Source organism: Dermacentor silvarum, chromosome 4, assembly GCF_013339745.2.
Source record: "Dermacentor silvarum isolate Dsil-2018 chromosome 4, BIME_Dsil_1.4, whole genome shotgun sequence".
NCBI lineage: Eukaryota > Metazoa > Arthropoda > Arachnida > Ixodida > Ixodidae > Dermacentor > Dermacentor silvarum.
In genome coordinates this window covers 30,650,991-30,668,975 of record NC_051157.2, presented here as the reverse complement: position 1 = coordinate 30,668,975, position 17,985 = coordinate 30,650,991, and the positions used below count along the sequence as shown (strand labels likewise).

Genomic DNA, 17,985 nt, shown 5'->3' with positions numbered 1-17,985 from the left:
TAAACACTGAAGGCCCGGCCAAGACTAAACAATGGCGTTATTACAATTGTTATAAAGACAAATGCCTGCTAAATTTATGCTTCATTAAATAGGAAAAAACTGACAGACGAAACCAAAACGGCTTAAAGGTGCGAAACTATCGGTTATTGAATGCTCGAAACTGTCGGCCGTGTCCGCTGTCTGCGCTATGCATGGCGCTTCAGCTGCTTAGCTTCTTTAGCAGCAATAGTTGGATTCTGTCTGTGAAGTGCAGAAGTTTACCTTGGTCGTTATCTTGGTTGCTGTCTTTCATTCTTCAATATTTATTCGTACCCCGTTAAGTAAAAGACGCGACAATGTCTGAGAGAAAAGTTCTCAACGTAAGTAACCGCATGTCGTGTTCGATCTACCTTGCCTTACTTTTAAGCAACGTATTTACGCACAGTACTCGAAATATGCTATGCACTCTCTCCCTTCCACATCAGAAATACTACCCTCCGGACTTCGATCCGTTGAAAATACCAAGACTTCGGCTACCTAAGGACAGACAGTATACAGTTCGTCTCATGGCTCCTTGCAATATGAGGTAATGTTGAAGCCACGCGTAGAGCGATGAAAATACCCTTTTTTTCCGAAAATATTTTGCGTTTTACAGGTGTAAGACATGCGGCGAATATATCTACAAGGGAAAAAAGTTCAACGCACGGAAGGAAACTGTACAGAACGAAGATTACCTTGGGATCAAAGTGTTTCGTTTTTACATCAAGTGTCCTCGCTGCCTTGCTGAAATTACGTTTAAGGTATGTTGCCATTCGTACAGTTATGCTCCTTAGCTTAATTTGTCAATCAATGATTAGTTGTTCCATGCTTTTGGCGTGAAATTCAAAATAAAGGGAAGCTTGCTCGTTTGTTCATTTTCTGCGAAATCAATCTATTCTGTCGAGCAAATGCAAATATATGTTTGAAAGATTGATGTACTACTACAAGCTGATTTAATATCGCTACTTTGTAGCCCGTTAAGCACATGCCGGTGTGACAGATCAATTTTGCAAAGGTGTTACAGGCAATATTAATTTGATTGGTCTAAGCATTATGCGCATGTAGCAAAATCATACGCCACTGAATTATTTTAACAAATGCAAAACTCTCATCTACACCAAAATAAAAAGGTGACATTTCAACTGTAGGTTGCAGTATATTACAGAAGCAGTTACAAGAAGCATTGCAAGTTTTTTGAGGGTGTAGACCTCTAATAATACAAAGGCTTTTTGTCTACTTGGCACTGAGCCGTGCTCCCTCAAGGGCTGCAGAAGATAGTGCCAACCTTAACTTTTCTCATAGCAAACCACTTAGTAGTTTGTCTACACCCCCAAGCATCCTGGTGACGTTAATAAAGATTTGATTTGACGGATGGGGGTGAAATACAAGAACGCCCATGTTCTTAGATTTAAGTGCACGTTAAAGAACCCCAGGTGGTTGGTGTTAATCCGGAGCCCCCCCACTATGGCCATGCTTCTTAAATGATTGCAGTTGTATCCCTAAAACTCCAGATTCTTTTTTCTTTGTTTTGTTAGTGTGCTGCAATTATTTACATACATAACAATGCACAATATGCGATCGTACTTTGATGCGGTGAAATGCAGAAGTGCCTTTGTACCGTGCATTGAGTGCACGTTAAAGAACCCCAGGTGGTCAAAAAATAATCCAGAGTCCCCCACTATAGCGTGCCTCATAATCAGATTGTAGTTATGGCACGTAAAATCCCAGAATTTAATTTTTGACAATTCATAATATGCATTATTCAGATTTAACAAATACATATTTCATCTCATGCATATGTACAAGGACTACAGTAAGTGCAAGATGCTGATGTTTCTTTTTACCTTGTACAGCTGATGCCTGCAGTGTTTCCTCTACCGATGTGGCCAGCACATGCCACAGGTCATGAAAGCCATGCATTGAGTCTAAAAAATGACTTAGCTTATGATGAACGCATTATTTAAAGGCCATCTTTAATTACTCTTATAGCTCAGGATGTCCAGTAGTAGTGCAGCTTCCACTGGTTTGGTGGACCCAAGATCCACTAGCAATTATCTTCCTTTTTTTTCTGAATAGGGCAGAAACTGGCAGTACTGCAAGAAAAGTTTCTGTTTCAACTGAAACGTGCAGTCCACTTTCAGAAATGTGTCACGTGGTTTGAAGTTGCAGTTGTGTCATGGTTACTTTTACCATTACATTTTCATTACGCTTTCAGCAATGTAGCATATGTGAAATAAGCCTGCTGTATTTCTTCTTTTGCTAGACAGATCCGGCTAATTCTGACTACATCGTGGAGCATGGCGCCAGCAGGAACTTCCAGGCTCTTAAGCTGGCTGAAGAGGCGGCCGAGCGTGAAGCCAGAGAAGAGGAAGAAGAAGAAAAGAACAACCCTATGAAGGTATGTTGTCTTCATTTTCTATTGTGCTTCGGTGTGGTCTTATGTGGTTCAGATTTCAATGTGCAGAACTGGCCTGTTATTAACTCAGGGCTGCAGTATTGATTATTCACTTGACAAAATTAAGGGTCCTGAGACACCTCCTAAGAAAGGTTTGGAATATGTCTGGAATAAGAGAGCAATATATAATACACAATACGAATAAGAACGTAATGATTTGTTTTTTAGAAGAAGTCATAAAGTGCACCTTGTACAAACAAAGTTGTTTGGCAAACTAAGGTTCCCTCTGGTCACACCGTGGTGGCTTTGACCACTCCTTTGCATTTCATTCTGCACTTGAAGCATTGTCGACATGGAGCTAGGCAGTGTCATATTTGCAGCATTCCGCTCAACTACACACGTCACCGTGCTGAATTTTGGGATCAGTGCATTGGCATCACTCTTTGACACTAGATGGAACAGCTCTCTTATTGTCGATGAAATTAATTTGAGCTGTTTCATCAAGAACAATTGCAGCCGTTGGTATCTTTCAGCAGGTTTAGACCAAAACACATGATTACTGTCACTAGACATGGTAGTTGACATTCCATGTTCCCCACTTTTACCCTTGTTTCATTCGATCACATTGAGTGAAAACATAGTGCTGGAAACTTCCTGCTAATAATGAATCACCAATGTTAGGAATGAAAACCACTCAGCGTACTTGTAGACAACACCACAGTGCTTACTTACAGTTCACTAGGGCAAGAAGCACTGGAAAATGCATATGCAATGGCTGGAGTAAAAGAAAGTTGAATGAAGATAGCTCTGCAGTATTCCCATTCTGACTGTGGCAATAAAACTAGAGCGGATCACCACTGCTCAAGATGGGCAATATGGGCTCAAGATGGGCTTTGTGAGATAACGGAGATTTTTGTTATAACTTTATTTGGCAGACTAGTATTGAACAATAATAGCTTTGCTGAAAATAACCTTGCTCTTGCCAGGGACGCTGATTAGTTGTGATGCTTAAAGAAATCAAGTCAGTAGCCATCTTGTTTTTCGGACTATCACTATAAACATGCGAAGTGGCTGACATTTCAAGAGCTTGAAGTAACAGGCATGTGGTTTTGAGCAAATTCATTGATGGAAGGGCTGCACCAAACTGCACCTTGAAGGGAATGCTGCTAAATGCTGCGACTAATTGTCATTTATTGCATGTACAGTCAAACCTCGATATATCGAACAGCGCGGTGATCGAGAAATTGTTCGATGTAGCCAGAATTCGATGTATAAAATCACATAAAAAACGCATCAGTAACTTGCACAAACCAATCAACGAACCAATAGTGGCGCAGTAAATACTCACTAGAAGCTTCAAACAAAGCATTTATTCATTTCGCTGAAAGTACTTCAGCGGTGTAGCCTGCTTCTTATTGGCAGCCGCGTGCTTAACCACGCCGTCCTCAACATAGTCCAAACCACGACCTACTGGAACTCCAGACCTGCATAGATATCCGGCTTCTATGGGAGCTGCTTGCGCCCACTCTCGTTCAACCGGTGGCCATAGGTGGCGCTTTTATTACCTGTTCGTCTGCTACTCGGTGGCGTTCAAATGCGTGCGCTTGCTCTTCTGTGGCGGAGTGCTAGCATATGTGACAATTTCTTGTGAAGACAACAGCTAGTATGTCAAAATTGTTTAAGTGTACTCACTGTAGTGCTATGTAATAACATGTAAAATAGTACACAAGTTCTTTCTAGGTTTGCCATTATGTGAATATTTGGGCTGCTTCACACAAGGAAAAAAAAAACCACTAACTGATCAAGTGATTGTTTACGTGTTTGTTCGGTCCGTCGAATATGCATCACAAAGTTTTTATGAAACTGAAAACTGATGCTAGATTCCTTGCTTTGTTCTGACTTGCATGATGACACACAGCAGTATACCATAATGTGATCGTTTACGTTATCCCATCTGTAATTAACTCAAGAAAGCTGCATGTAGCCAAGGCTGAAGTTACATGCCTTCTGCAGCGTCTGCAGATTCTCGCAGTCTGTGTGTGGTCTGCTTATACATATCACCTGCGTGATTCTCTTAAATTTCCTCGTTCATATCATATCAAGTTCTTTATTATTGTATTTCATTATTACTCCTTTGCACTATATTTCATCCTATGAATCTTCTGGTAATCAGATTTTTTCCACCGCACTGCAAAGGCAACGGGAGGAAATGTTATCGTCTGCCGGCTGTACTCGTTGTTTTCCTTTCTTGCACCACTCTTCCTACTCTATCTCGTGATTGAAATGAGAAGCAATCACTCATAAATTTAGTTTTCTTTTTATTTTCGTGCATTTATGCATTTGCAAACAATCTAAACGCTTTGTGGCTGCCAAAATAGCGGCACGAGCGCTGAAACAGATCGCAGAAGCAGACGACAGCGAACAGGTTATAGCTAGCGCCACTCTGTTCGTACGTCCTATCCCTAGCGGCAAAAGGGGTGAACTAGACCAGGTGTGCTGGAGGAGGGAGATCTGTGCAGGTCTGGAATTCAGTAGGTCGTGGGCCAAACCATCCACAAGAGATAGGCCGGTGCCTTCTATTGTGTCGCAGTAGCGGCATACAAGGGCCAAAGCAGCTACAGCCTTGGTTGAAGTCGGTGCGGGGCAACGTCGGCGCTTGTGGGATCAACTTCGGCAGCGTTTTTGTTTAGCCGCTCAGCAGTAACTTCCGCTGCGATCTCCACGTCCGTCAACTCCGCCGTTGTTCAGGTGCTGTCATCACCGCCAACGAAGTCTTCAATGCACATGCTTTGTGGCTCAGCACCGACAGAGCGCTCTAATGTGCTCCAGGTTTCAAGCTGGCATTCTTCCTCTATATCATCCGATCCTGCCTCTTCGGTTGCTTCCTCGCAAGCTTCTTCAGTGCGGCCAACGAAATCCGCATGCCGAAAGCAGTTAACTATGGTCGACTGTTTGACGTTGTCCCAAGAGGCTTTCAGCATTTGAATGGCACCCAAAATATCTATCTTTAGCTCTTGGCCCATCCGGAGCTTTACAAGCAAAATGTCTATCAGCCAACGCTTATACATGGACTTGAAAGTGCGGATAATACCCTGGTCCAATGGCTGCAGCTTCGACGTGGTGTTCGGCGACAAAAACTTGATTTCAATGTTGTTCAGCTGGACATCGGTGTGATGTGCCATGCAATTACCAATGGAGAGGCATACCTTCCGGCCCCAACGCGCTGACTCGGAGTCCCATGCCTTCAGCCATTTTTGAAATATGTCCCGAGTCATCCACGACTTCTTATTCCAGGCATATGTCACCAGAATACTGGGGTAGTTGCGCATGAAACTTGCCTTTGACAAGTGGCCGTAGCTTCGTGCTTCCGTCCATATTAGCAGCCAACAAAACTGTTATGCGAGCCTTGCCTTGCTTCAAAGTCAGGTTAACAGTGCAATACCACCAGAGGGGACAGAAGAGAGAACATCCCCTCTGGGCCTTGCACTGCTAACCCAACTTTGAAGCATGTTTCACCAACAAGCCCAATCTTACACCCTTCTTAATTGCCTTGCTTGCTGCCATGGCACTTGTCCCCGCGGGTGTCGAGCGTTTGTTACGGAAGCATTTGTCAGAACAGGCCTGTTTCGCCCGCATTAAATATCTGGTTCGGCTCATACTTGGCGAGAACCTGGGGCCACTCTTGTTCAAGCCACTTCTCATTCTCTCCGTCATTGGCATCCTCACTTTCCCCCGAGACTGTCTTCCCGACAATGTTGAAGCAGGCCTTAAAATGCTGCAGCCAACCGCTACTGGCATTGAAGTTCTCGGCACCGGGAGTGAATGCGAAGTTCTTAGCCTTCTGCTGTAGCACTGGTTCCGATAAAGGAATATTCCGGGCCCTGCATCGACGAACCATTTGTGCAGCGACTTCTTAACATCTTCAAAGGCAGCTTTGCGAACACGCCACGCGCCTGAGTGCTGGTTATGTTCCGCCTTGGCCTTTATGTCGCTCTTGTTTTTCAGCAGCGTACTCAAAGTGCTTCTTGGTATGTCCCCCCCCCCCCCTGCTTTGCTTTGGGACGCAAAAAGCCCCTCATCAGGTTTGAGTACTGCTAACAGTCTCTGCGGGAGAAGGGTAGCTTGCCTCCTCACACCGCTGCTCTACGACAATTCTTGTGGTAGAACGCTCCCTGGACAGTTGCTTACAAATGGTAGCATGGAACCAAAATTTTTCACAGGTCCTGGTGAAATGCTCATTAAGCCCCTTCAATCGATCAGTTTTATCTACACGCCTTTGATTAGTGTTTTACATCTGCTGTGTATAGTTTAGAAATAATTATTTTATGCAATTATGGTGAGCGCACAACTGTGAGGGCACACCTGCTCGATGCGCCTTTGTGTATGGCGCATTTTATTACAACTAGGCAGCCGGACATGGAAAAAAAAATGCAAAAACGGTATAAGAAAGTAGACATGGATGCACAAACTATCTACACAACACGGACGCTACCCATCTATGATCTATCCATCCATGATCTGTCCATGATCTATACCTACGAGGACAACAACAAAAATAGTGCCCTTGAATTGGGTGGTTGTACATATCCACTTGTGGACACTAGTTTAGCAGATGAAATGCTTTAACAGATGAAATGTATCGCAGATGAAAGGGATAATGAGGCCAATGACAGCTTGGGAGGAACTCTTCGTTGAAATGCAGAATTAACTGTTAATTTGGGTTAAATCTGCATTTATTTTCATTTCTTTATGTAATAAAAAAATAGAACAGCTAGTTCAAAGAAAAAGTTGCATCTTTTAGTATAATACATAATGAATGCAATTTTTCAAACTCATCCATCACTGCGTCTTTTTCTGTTAACTGCATGCGGAGCTTCCTCTTTGCACCAGAGCAGTAAGTCACTGCTCCAAGGAATTGTTTCCAGAATTTTTTCTGTTTGGCATGGAAAACCCCAGAAATAGGAAGCAAATTTTTCTTCTCCAAAAAAGCATATAGTATTTATGCTCCAAACTGCGATTTTTCCTGCTCCAAGAACTGCTCCAAAAGACCAAGTGTCGCTTACATCACTGGAAATTTGTTGACTGTGTGCTGCATGTGCAGGAATAGCACTTGACTAAGGCATGAATGGCCCCATTGTCTAGCGAGTGGACATGTTTATCGGTTTCCGGCCACAGCGACTGCGCTCTAGTGGCAGTGGTATGCGAAAATGCTTATCTACTGCGCTTTGGGTGCACTGTAAAGACTGGCAGGTGGTTAAAATAAATCGGGAGCCTTCCACTATGGTGCCTCTCATAGCCCCCCCTGCTTTGCTTTGCGATGCAAAAAGCCCCTCATCAGGTTTGAGTACTGCTAACAGTCTCTGTGGGAGAAGGGTAGCTTGCCTCCTCACACCGCTGCTCTACGACAATTTTTGTGGTAGAATGCTCCCTGGACAGTTGCTTACAAATGGTAGCGTGGAACCAAAATTTTTCACAGGTCCTGGTGAAGGGCTCATTAAGCCCCTTCAATCGATCAGTTTTATGCATAGAAATAAAATTATTTGTGGAACTGATGGTGGCGGCAGTCTGTGCCCGCAATGTTGCAGTGTTACTAATCTGAACTCATGTAGATGTTAACACCCCGTCGTTTTTGCAGCTATTGGAGAAGCGGACAAAGGCCTCCAAGCAAGAGATGGACCTGATCGAGGCCCTTGAAGATCTGAAGGATCTGAATAAGCGGCAGGCCAATGTCAATTTCGACGACATGCTGGGACGCTATGATACTGAAAGGGAAGTTATGCTCAAGAAACAAGAGGAGGAAGATGAGAAGTTTATTGCGTAAGCTCGTCAATTTTATTGATGTTTCTCTCGCTACCTTTGCGACCTTAATGCTAGAGTTTACAGAGGTACACATTGAAGACCTTTGCAGGAATGGATTTAAAAAAAAAACTTGGACGGTTTAACCTCGTTATAATAAATTTAAACCTCACATGACATTTGTTATATCTTATATTTGTCACAAGCGTACACACTGATATTGGTAAAAAAAAGTTCACGGCCGTGTCTGTGCGAAGCAAACGTAAGTGTGATGCCTTCAGCAGGCGAGGCTAACATCCCTTGTTCATTTTGATGACCTGTACTATAGACAGCTTGAAGTGCTGGTGTGTGGCAAATGAGCAGTGCTAATTTACAAATTAGGTTTTCACCACTGTTAATATGCAACCATGTGATCGGTATGAACTTCTAGGATAAGCACGTTGGCTTGCTCGCTCTGGGTCAGCCAAGTCATTGCCTGAAACGCACATGTGCTTCAAGAGTGTGCAGTTCGAAGTTGGTCTTGCTAAGCATTTTACAGTTTTGCTACCAGAATAGTATGTATTTTGAACTTTGAAGAACAGATATTTGTTTTGGTGTAACCGAAATTGTCTGGTATGTTGCATTTTTGGCTTTGTTATAGCAGTAGAATACTAATTCATGTGATGCATGATCAACCAAATTTCAGATTTACTTCGTTACATGTGATAATTTATTACATCTGCGCATGTTATACCGAGGTTAGACTATGCTTCAGTAGCAGGTACACATGGTGGCAAGAGTTTTTGTTCTGCTGACTTGCCATGCTAAAAATGTTAGAGACTGATATGTAACTTGAGGGCTTCTCTCGCAAATTTTTCCGAAAAATGGCGCTTGCTGAGCTTTAATGAGCCCCGAGTATAGCGTAATCTTGGTTGATGACGGTGGGTGTAGTTACAGTGGCACAACTGTGCTGCCCGCCTGTGCTTTGGGTATATATTGGGTAGAACATTGGGCTGCTATGCAGGGGTATCTTGGTAAAATTGGCAAAATGTTGTGCACGCAGACCATAGATAGCGAAATCACAGCGCACGGACCTTTGCCGGACTACAGTTGCCACCTGTAGTGTCGTCAAAACATGGTAGCCATGATATGTTTTCTGCTCTCATAGCTTCCATGTCGTTGTCTATGATGACGACGTGGATGATGGCCCTTTCGTATCCAACGCGCTAGTACGTTGACTGTCATGAGGGCGTTCACAGAGAAGTGGGCCCTAATGGAGAAACTGGCTCGTGGCCTTGCTGGTTTTGAGGATGCCATTGTTGCTACAAGGCTGCCATGGTGGAAAGTCAAAATTTCAACTCTTTTGCTGCCTGCGTGCGAATAAAACTTGTCTGCGTGTATGTTTAAGTGAGAATAAACAGTTATTTGGGAGGCTGGTAAGTTTATAGCTGCTCATCTGCCATCATCGGTTAATCAGTACATAGTTTAGTGCTTATCCGATGAATGTTTCCCACCACCTACATATTAACGAGGTTTACTGTATTTAGATAACAGGACTTAGGCTGAAATACGTAAATGAGCCTGTAAAAAAAGGGGGGGGGGGGTGAAAGCAACATGGAAGATAGTAAGCTACTGGGCTGTATGCTGGCCCTTTGGTAACCACATATTAAAGCTTCTTGTTTTCACTTTTCAGGTCTGTATTTGGAAAAAATGAAGGTGCCACAGTGAAAAGAATTATTGAAGACAGTGATGAAGACAGCGGGGAAGAAGTGCCAAAGAAGCCAAAAACAGTGTATGAAAAGCCTACAGATATCCTAGCCGAGGTAAGCTGTTAACGCTGGTAAAGTGGAAGCCGTAATGTCCATGTTGGCTAAGACACGTGACACATCTGGCATTGCGCAACAACATTATTATGAATTGTAAGAATCCCAAGTAGCCAATTGCTGCAGACCCAGTTGGTTGGCATTGTTTCATCTGCCTTCAGCTTGTTTGAAATCTGCACCATACAGCCATACGAAAAGAGAATGGGGGAAAATATTTATTGTTTTTAATTGGAGTGTAGAAATAATAACGTAAAGGGAAAAGTGGATGAAAAATCAACTTGCTGCTGGTGGGAGCCGAACATACACACTCCCGATTACACCTGCATAGTCTGGTGACAGCAGCAATCAGTGGATCTTGCCGCCCGTGTTGTGTGGAGGCCAACACCATCTGGTAGTGTTCTAGGGAACGGAGCTTTGCATCACATTTAATGCAATGAAACTCTTGTTCAGACAACTCTCAGAGCTTGTTGCATGCGGAGCGTCGCAAATGTGTGATGCAAAAGAGCAAGAATGACGTTAGTGTCCAACCGAAAAGAAGTGTTGGAGTCCGCATTGCCATAGTTATCAGCGGAAATTGTATGTGAAAGACAGCAACGCTGGAACACTTCGTGCCTAATTGTGCCCTTTTAAGTGCTTTATTCTTGTGTTTACTGCCGTGCATGACACCATGTTGGCCGCGTGCCTTCGTAACTGCATAGTCACCATCCATGATCGCGTCAGTAGCCACCGTGGTTTCGTCCACAGCAGTTACAGAAAACAGTAGTTTCATTTTGACTCTGTGCGCATGTCAGCCCCATGCCTTCTATACTGTGTAGTAGCTATCCATGATTGCATCGATAGCGACTGCGCTTTCGTTTGCAGTTGTTACAGCAAACAGTAGTTCCATTTTGATTCGCTGCGTGTGTTGTCACAGTGCCTTCAGAACCGCAAGGTCGCTATCCATGATCGCGTTGATAGATGCCACGGTTTTGTCCGCAATGGTTGCGGCAAACAGTGGTCTCGTTTATACATGATGCAAAGCTGTCGAGGATGAAGAACACTGGCTAGATCGCGATGGTCGGACAATCTACTGATGACCAGCTCACTGGCGAAAAAATAATCGGGATGTGCGTGCGGTAGTGAAAAGCGTGTCTCAGATGAAGACTCATGTCGCGGCCGCTCTGCGAAGGAAGTTGCTAGGCTTTCACCAGTGAGAGCGCTAATCAGTTGAGATGACGAGAATTGCAGCTTCCGCACTGCTCTTGTGCAAAACAGGATTTCCTTATTCATTCAGTAAATAAAAGCGTGTTGATGTAGTAAGCATTTATTTATTATTTTCTTGATACCCTCCATAATTCAATGTTTGGTTAATTCAGTCATTTTTTTCAGTCTGGTGAAATTCGAAATAACAAGGTTTTACTGTAATGTACTGTACTAAAATTGCTAATTTTGAGTTAAATAAATGAAGAATATATAGTATATGTGCAATCTCAAAAATACAGAAAAATTATTTCATCTTTGCACTGACGGCCTACACACTAAAGTTGCGTGTTTCTGCATTTGCCGTGTGTGGCCTCCAAGACAGCAGCGGCATGCTGTGTAGCCTAGTCTGCTGCCACAGGGTGCCACAACGAGTGCTCTCACCACCGAGACGCTTAACTTTTAGCGGCTTTGCCCCTGTTGGTTCTCCCACGTGTAACTTCCAGCGTTGCCAGTGTAGGCGTCTAAATATGTCTAACTCTGCTTATACTTAAGGATTTGGAAAAAAGGGTTGCAACAAGAGATTCGTGAAGCGACATAATTTAATAGTGAGGTCGTTTTATGATTAGTCAGAAAGTGTTTCAGGGCCCCTTTAAGAATTTCGGTTATCTGAAATAAACCACATACAGTGTAGACCGCTTATAACGTAAGTCGCCGGAGTCGCGAATATCCGCACTATAAGCGGTACCGCACTATAACCAAAGCAACAATTTTCAAGGCCCGCACATATGCAAAACATGTGCACCGATCCGCCACGCGTATGCGACAGTCGAGGAATGCAGCTAGAACATTTGCATTCAATTTACAGTCGAATCTCGTTAATTCGAAATAATTCGCGCGGCGGCGCCTCCGACCAGCATTGCTTCGGCACCGCTATAAAGTAAAAGCTTAGGAGAGACCCCTCAGTTTTGCCCGCGAACAAAACAAAAAAGAAAAAAAGAAACGCGGCGGAAATTTCACCCTCTCTCAAATGACAAGGTCGCCGATTCTGCGTTGCGCCGGAACATGCGCGTACGTGCCGACGTCTCAGCCACGCGTATAAAATGGCAGTGAACCTGTCTTTCTCCTTTATGCTTCCTCTACATTCTAGTCACGTGTTGACCTTGCACGCTGCGGCTACGGTGCAGAGGGAAGCAGCGGCGGTGTCCCAGGCCGCCCAACGAAACTGCCCATGCCGGCAAATGCCTGCTTCCCGATAACGGCAGAAAACGAAACTTCGGGGAGCTGGCGCCGGGCCGGCTGGAATGGCGGTGCCTGCACGGCGGCGGGCGCGCACAGTGACAGTCGAAAGTGAGGGAGCTACGAGGGAGGGCGAGGGGAGCCACCAAAGTGGCGGAGTTGCCGAGGCAAAATCCGCTTCCCTGCCGCCCTCCTCCCTCACGTTCCATGGTCTCCACATGCGCCCTTCGCCATGCCGTGCCGGCGCCGCCCGCTCCCTGAAGTTTCGTTTACTGCCGTTATCGTGAAGCGAGCGCTGGCCGGTGTTGGCAGTTTCGTGGCCCTCGCTCGCTATGCGCGCCATGATATTTCACGACTCGCACTCAAGATTCTGGTTTCAGCCTCGCTGGCTGTTCGTTCGCACCACGTGCCCATCTCCTCCACTTCGTCTCTCTTTCTTCCTCGAGCACTCCTTGGGGCACCCGTTTGAAGGGAGCTTTCGCCGTCTCCGCTGACTACCGTACTCCCAGGCAGCCACACTGTAACCGGTATTTTGTTTCCCGCAACTGCACTATAAGCGATACGTGTATACATGGAGTGCTATGGGAAAATTAACGGGAGTCTGAAAAGACCGCACTATATCCGGTCCTGCACTATAAGCGGTTACATTATAAGTGGTCGATACTGTATATTGAATCCACACATAATGAGTTGTGTATAACGAACAGCCGTAAAATGCCCTTGAAAATTTTCGTATAAACTTTTTATTTTATAAATCAAATTACACCTATATATCGAACTTTTTTGTGATCCCCTTCAGATTTGATATATCCTGGTTCGATGGTATAATGTTTTTGGGCATGTTTTGATGCCTGTATGTGCACAGTGGAAACAGGTCCACCACTCATGAAAAAAAAAAAAAAAAACCTGTTGCTCTTATTTCAGAACTATGCCCCACAGCCAGCGAAAACTGCAAGTCAATTGACAGCACCTGGTTCGTCTGGGAAGGCCAGCTGTTTAAAGGCAGCACTTGCTGGTTTAGTGCGACCAAAAGGATCAGGTGCTTCAGGAGGTAGTGGGACTACACTGCAAGCCCCTAGTTCTTCAAACATGGCACCGTCGGGGCCATCTTCGTCAACGGGACTTAGCCTGTTGGGCACGTACTCGGCAAGCGACGAGAGCAGCTCGGACTGATTGCAGCGCATAGCTGTGCTTGTACCACACGTTTTTAATGCCAAGTGTCTCTACAGTGTACAGATTTATTTCAATACTTTTATATGCTCGTTCTGAACTGTCACTGACGTTCTGCTGAATTAAGATGTCTGCAGCTTGTCCCAATACACTATTTTACTTTGGTTATTCTCAAGTGATACAGAACGTTGTGTTTGGTAAAATTCTGTTTTACCACAGTAGTGCTAAGTATCACTGCATACTTGAAGTGACAGGGAGCCTATTTTACTTTTGCAAATTGCTATGCATCCTTTGGAAGGATGTAGTAATATTGTATAGGTGTACAGATAATGCAATCATGAGCTGCCTTAGTCTCATTAAGATAAGCACTCATAGTTTCATGACAGAGGAGAGGTCTGTCAAAGTGGTGCTGTGATGGTCCTTCCCATGGGTTGCGTGCAGTTCTTAGTGTAAATATGTAAGTGCGATAGCATTTTCATGCCTCATACACATCATAAGTGACTAGAAGCAAACAAAAACAATAAATGTGGAAGGAACATGAAAGGATAAAAAATAAGTAAATAAAAAGAAACAAAGGTGAAAGGAAAAGTAGTAGTCCTCAAAGTGAACATAATTGTCGTCTGTCTTGATAATATTAAACTTTATTCATCAGCATGGGTTCAGAAAATCATTTTCGTGCGACACCCCACTATTTCAATTCACATCCGACCTGCATTTTGACATGGATAATAACCTTCACACTGATTGTATCTTTCTCGACTACTCTAGAGCATTTGATCACGTTGCTCACTCTAGGCTCATTTCAAAGTTATCTGCTCTCGGACTTGACTCACAAACGCTATCTTGGCATCGAAATTTTTTTGACATTACGTAGGCAGCTAACAGTAGTAAATTCTTCTTCTCTTTCTGATGTGACTTCTGGTGTACCACAGGGTAGTGTATTGGGTCCTCTGCTTTTTCTAATTCACATTAATGACTTACCCTCTAACATTTCCTCCTGCATGCGACCTTTTTGCTGATGATTGCATTATATAAAGAGCTATTAAAAGTCCTGATGACCACACCTGCCTTCAAAACGATCTTAACCTAGTCTATTCCTGGTGTTGTAATTGGCCAATGACCCTCAATTCTTCAAAGTGCAAAATAGTCTAATTTTCTTGTAAACAGTCAAATTCTAACTTTTCCTACACAATAAACAACTCTCCAGTGGCTCGGGCACAGTCATATAAGTACTTGGGCTTAAATCTCAAGTCTAATCTTTCATGGAAAACCCATATCATGAGCATATGCGCAAAGGCATCCCAAACATTAGGTTATTTATATCGCAACCTAAGTCACTCACCTGCTAGCACACGCAAGTTAGCTTGTGTAACCTTCGTTCGTCCGCAGCTTGAATTCGCCTCGTCGATCTGGTCACCTCATCAAGGTTACGTAATTTTAATGTTAGAAGCAGTACAAAACAGAGCTGCCAGATTCATCTCATCCAACTACGACTGGTATTCCAGTGTCACTCGAAATAAAGTAGTCTATTCCCTTTAAACATTATGTACTCGTAGAAAAATCGCTCTGTTATGTCTGATACACAAATACATTCACGGCACAACACAAATTGCCCCTTGTAACCCCACTACGTACATTTAGGCGTCTTCATAATCACCTCAGCTTCACACGCCATAGCACTCTGGAATGATCTTCCTGATAGCCTTGTTTCTATCGCTAACTGTGAAACATTCCGCGAGAATTTGCACTCTCACTTCTTGTAAACGTGGTGTTCAGTATTGTATAGAATTTTTGTAGTCCTTAATAATGTTCTCTTGTTCTTGTTTATTCTTTATGTAATTTTGTTGTACTTCCTCCCCATCACTCAATGTTCTGATTGAAACCTGTGGTGTGTTTATAAATAAATAAATAAATAACCGTTAAAATTATTGCAAAGCTTGCTGTTACAACCACCTCCCTCTGCATGACGGCACAAGAGCCTCACAGATTTATTCCTGTCAGAGGCAGACATAAGAGAAATTCTCAGAAGAAAAAAAACAACAAACAGTGTAGCTAAGGCCAAACCATGCAGAGATTGAAAACCTACTGTACATACTTAGGGTGCACAACAGTGTCATCGCTATTTTCCGGCTTGTGAGCAGCAAGAGGGGAATATCATTCTACAGACGAAGAACAAAAAAAAAAAGAAAAAAAATGTTATAAGCACCAAGAAGGCGGCTGTGCTGTCCCTGTGTATATCTCCTTCATTTCATTTTACGTGCCATTTTGCAACCCTGCATATTTTCAGATTTGGTACTGCTTTGAAGACACAGGCTGGTCACTTGTTTCAGAGTGTACCCTTGACTTCACTATGTAGTGACATGTGTATACTGTTATTGTAGTATAAAAGACTGCATAACTACATTACTTGCGTGCATTTTGTCCTTTACTGTTTCCATCACTGGTTTTTGACATGTCACATGCTTTCTTCAAACTGCTGCCCAGTGATGTCATACAAGTTATGTGTCCACGATGCTGACATTTCTAGTCATCGTGGGTTGTAATAACAATAACTTTTGTCTGTGCAGCTTTTCAGTCACCCTTAGTTACACCTCTGTCTTGGGATTTCTATTTGACTTCAGTATAAGAGACAGAAATGCCAGAATTTTAACGCTAACTTTAATTTACTTAAAACTTTTAAATTAAACACCTGCCATACATGCAATTTTGAAGATTTGAGAAAATTCAACAGACACGACTAGGTAGGGGGGCTGGAGGAATAGCATGCATTTTTTTTTTAAACTTTGCCTTGAGCGCACAAGTTTTGTGGTATACATGTGCGCTAATTAGTATACATGTACGCTAATACAGTAATTAACAATTACTTACCTTTAGGCGCAGCATACTAAAAGCAGCAAACTTGAAACAGCAGAGACTCATAAGCTACACATTGTTTTATATCAGAGTGACTTTTTCAGTGGCATTGCTGTTGCCAATTTTGCCTGCTTTAGGAGCTACATATAGAATAAACTTGCTTGAAGGAAGTACCCATCTGGTACATGGCACATTGTGCTGCCACAAGAGTGTGGTGCAAGTACCATCACAATTTCCTTTCTTTTGTGCATTATTTCGTAATCTTGTGTTGCCCCATCTTTCAACATCTTTAATACGGTCTTGCAAATGGAAGTTATTTTTGTAAAACATGCCCCAACATTCATAATATCATAGAACAAGCCCAATATCACTGGAGAGTTGGAAGGTGTATAATTGGAAGGCCAATTCGATGAACCGTGACTTGTTTGAACACATTCACTGCAATGTGGGTCATGGTGGTCATTACCCTGTGCAGGGCCGTCCTGTAATTTGCACACCTGCCAGCTCTAGAAGATTTCGTTGAGTTTACGATTTCAGGATCGTTACAAGATTTTGCAAATGTTTGGTCAAGTTTTACGAAAACTTACTAACGTTTGCAAAATTATTTCGTTTCTCGGGTCTCTAACCATTCCCTTGAAAGTCTTGTTTGTGAAAGGACATAAGAGATGTACCTGCCTGGAGCCAAGTGCATCTAAGGGTAAATCATCATTAATAAATTTGCGTATGTATCCCACGAAAGGTGCGTGTGCTGATGGCAAACTTTAAAAAATGCATGCTATTGCCCTCCCCAACCCCGTTCCTTTTCATTCTTCTGTTGCAGTATACCTGGGATTTTGCGAAATATTAAAGTTTGCAGGTTGGCAGGTATGAATGTGGAAGCACCATCATTACTAGAAGTCTATCTAGAGGAAAGCTAGTTGCTTCTAATTGGACATGTCATCTCAAAACCTTGAGCTAGATTCAAAGGAGCATGACGCACAAGTGGGATATGGCGTGCAACCTACTGATGGGCCATGACAAACAGGAATCGGGATTTCAAGAGTGCCGACGCAGTGCATGTGTTGTAATTTTCCTTAGTATGCAAAAGATGATGCTGAAGCTGGTAAATAGTCATTGTGCCTAGCATCAGAAAAGAGTTAAACACTACCAACATTAACAAGCGTGCTTGTGTGATGTACACAGGCATGTACGAAGCATCTTAGAGAGTTAAGATGGATTTCTGAGGAGTCGACTTACTGGATCACTTCCTATATGGCTACAAGGGAGTCTTTTGCACTTCCGGATGTAAATGTCTACAATGTCCGGGCAGTGGGAGAGAAGTCGAACTTGTGGTTTTCTGAATAATTTTCATATGTACTTTTTTTTTTTTTCAGCATTCTCATACTTAGCTGCCGTACAGTAGCGAAAGTTTGACTCATTAAGAATGACTTTTGGACTTGCACTGTTCATTACCAACTGTCATCTTGGCATAAAATAACAAGGTGGTTTCCATCGATGTTCACATTTGTAGATTGATCACACTGTTGGCGTACG

The 17,985-nt window shown here is 43.2% G+C and overlaps 1 protein-coding gene and 1 pseudogene across 1 annotated transcript; one reads left to right on the top strand and one right to left on the bottom strand.

Moving 5' to 3' along the window:
• Positions 1–195: 195 nt before the first annotated feature.
• On the top strand, positions 196–16,005 carry LOC119449704 (splicing factor YJU2). The gene is made up of 7 exons (XM_037712944.2): positions 196–359; positions 465–565; positions 635–779; positions 2,282–2,416; positions 8,049–8,230; positions 9,882–10,011; positions 13,354–16,005. Exons 1-7 carry the CDS (start codon positions 336–338, stop codon positions 13,600–13,602), a joined length of 966 nt encoding a protein of 321 aa, XP_037568872.1. The 5' UTR covers positions 196–335; the 3' UTR covers positions 13,603–16,005.
• On the bottom strand, positions 3,456–5,691 carry LOC125944673 (tigger transposable element-derived protein 6-like; annotated as a pseudogene).
• Positions 16,006–17,985: the final 1,980 nt, after the last annotated feature.

Excerpts from the sequence above, each read along its gene's own strand:
- LOC119449704 (XM_037712944.2), top strand. The coding sequence starts at position 336 with ATGTCTGAGAGAAAAGTTCTCAAC. Across the intron at positions 360-464 it reads CTGAGAGAAAAGTTCTCAAC|AAATACTACCCTCCGGACTT; the intron begins GTAAGTAACCGC and ends CTTCCACATCAG. Across the intron at positions 10,012-13,353 it reads CTACAGATATCCTAGCCGAG|AACTATGCCCCACAGCCAGC; the intron begins GTAAGCTGTTAA and ends CTCTTATTTCAG.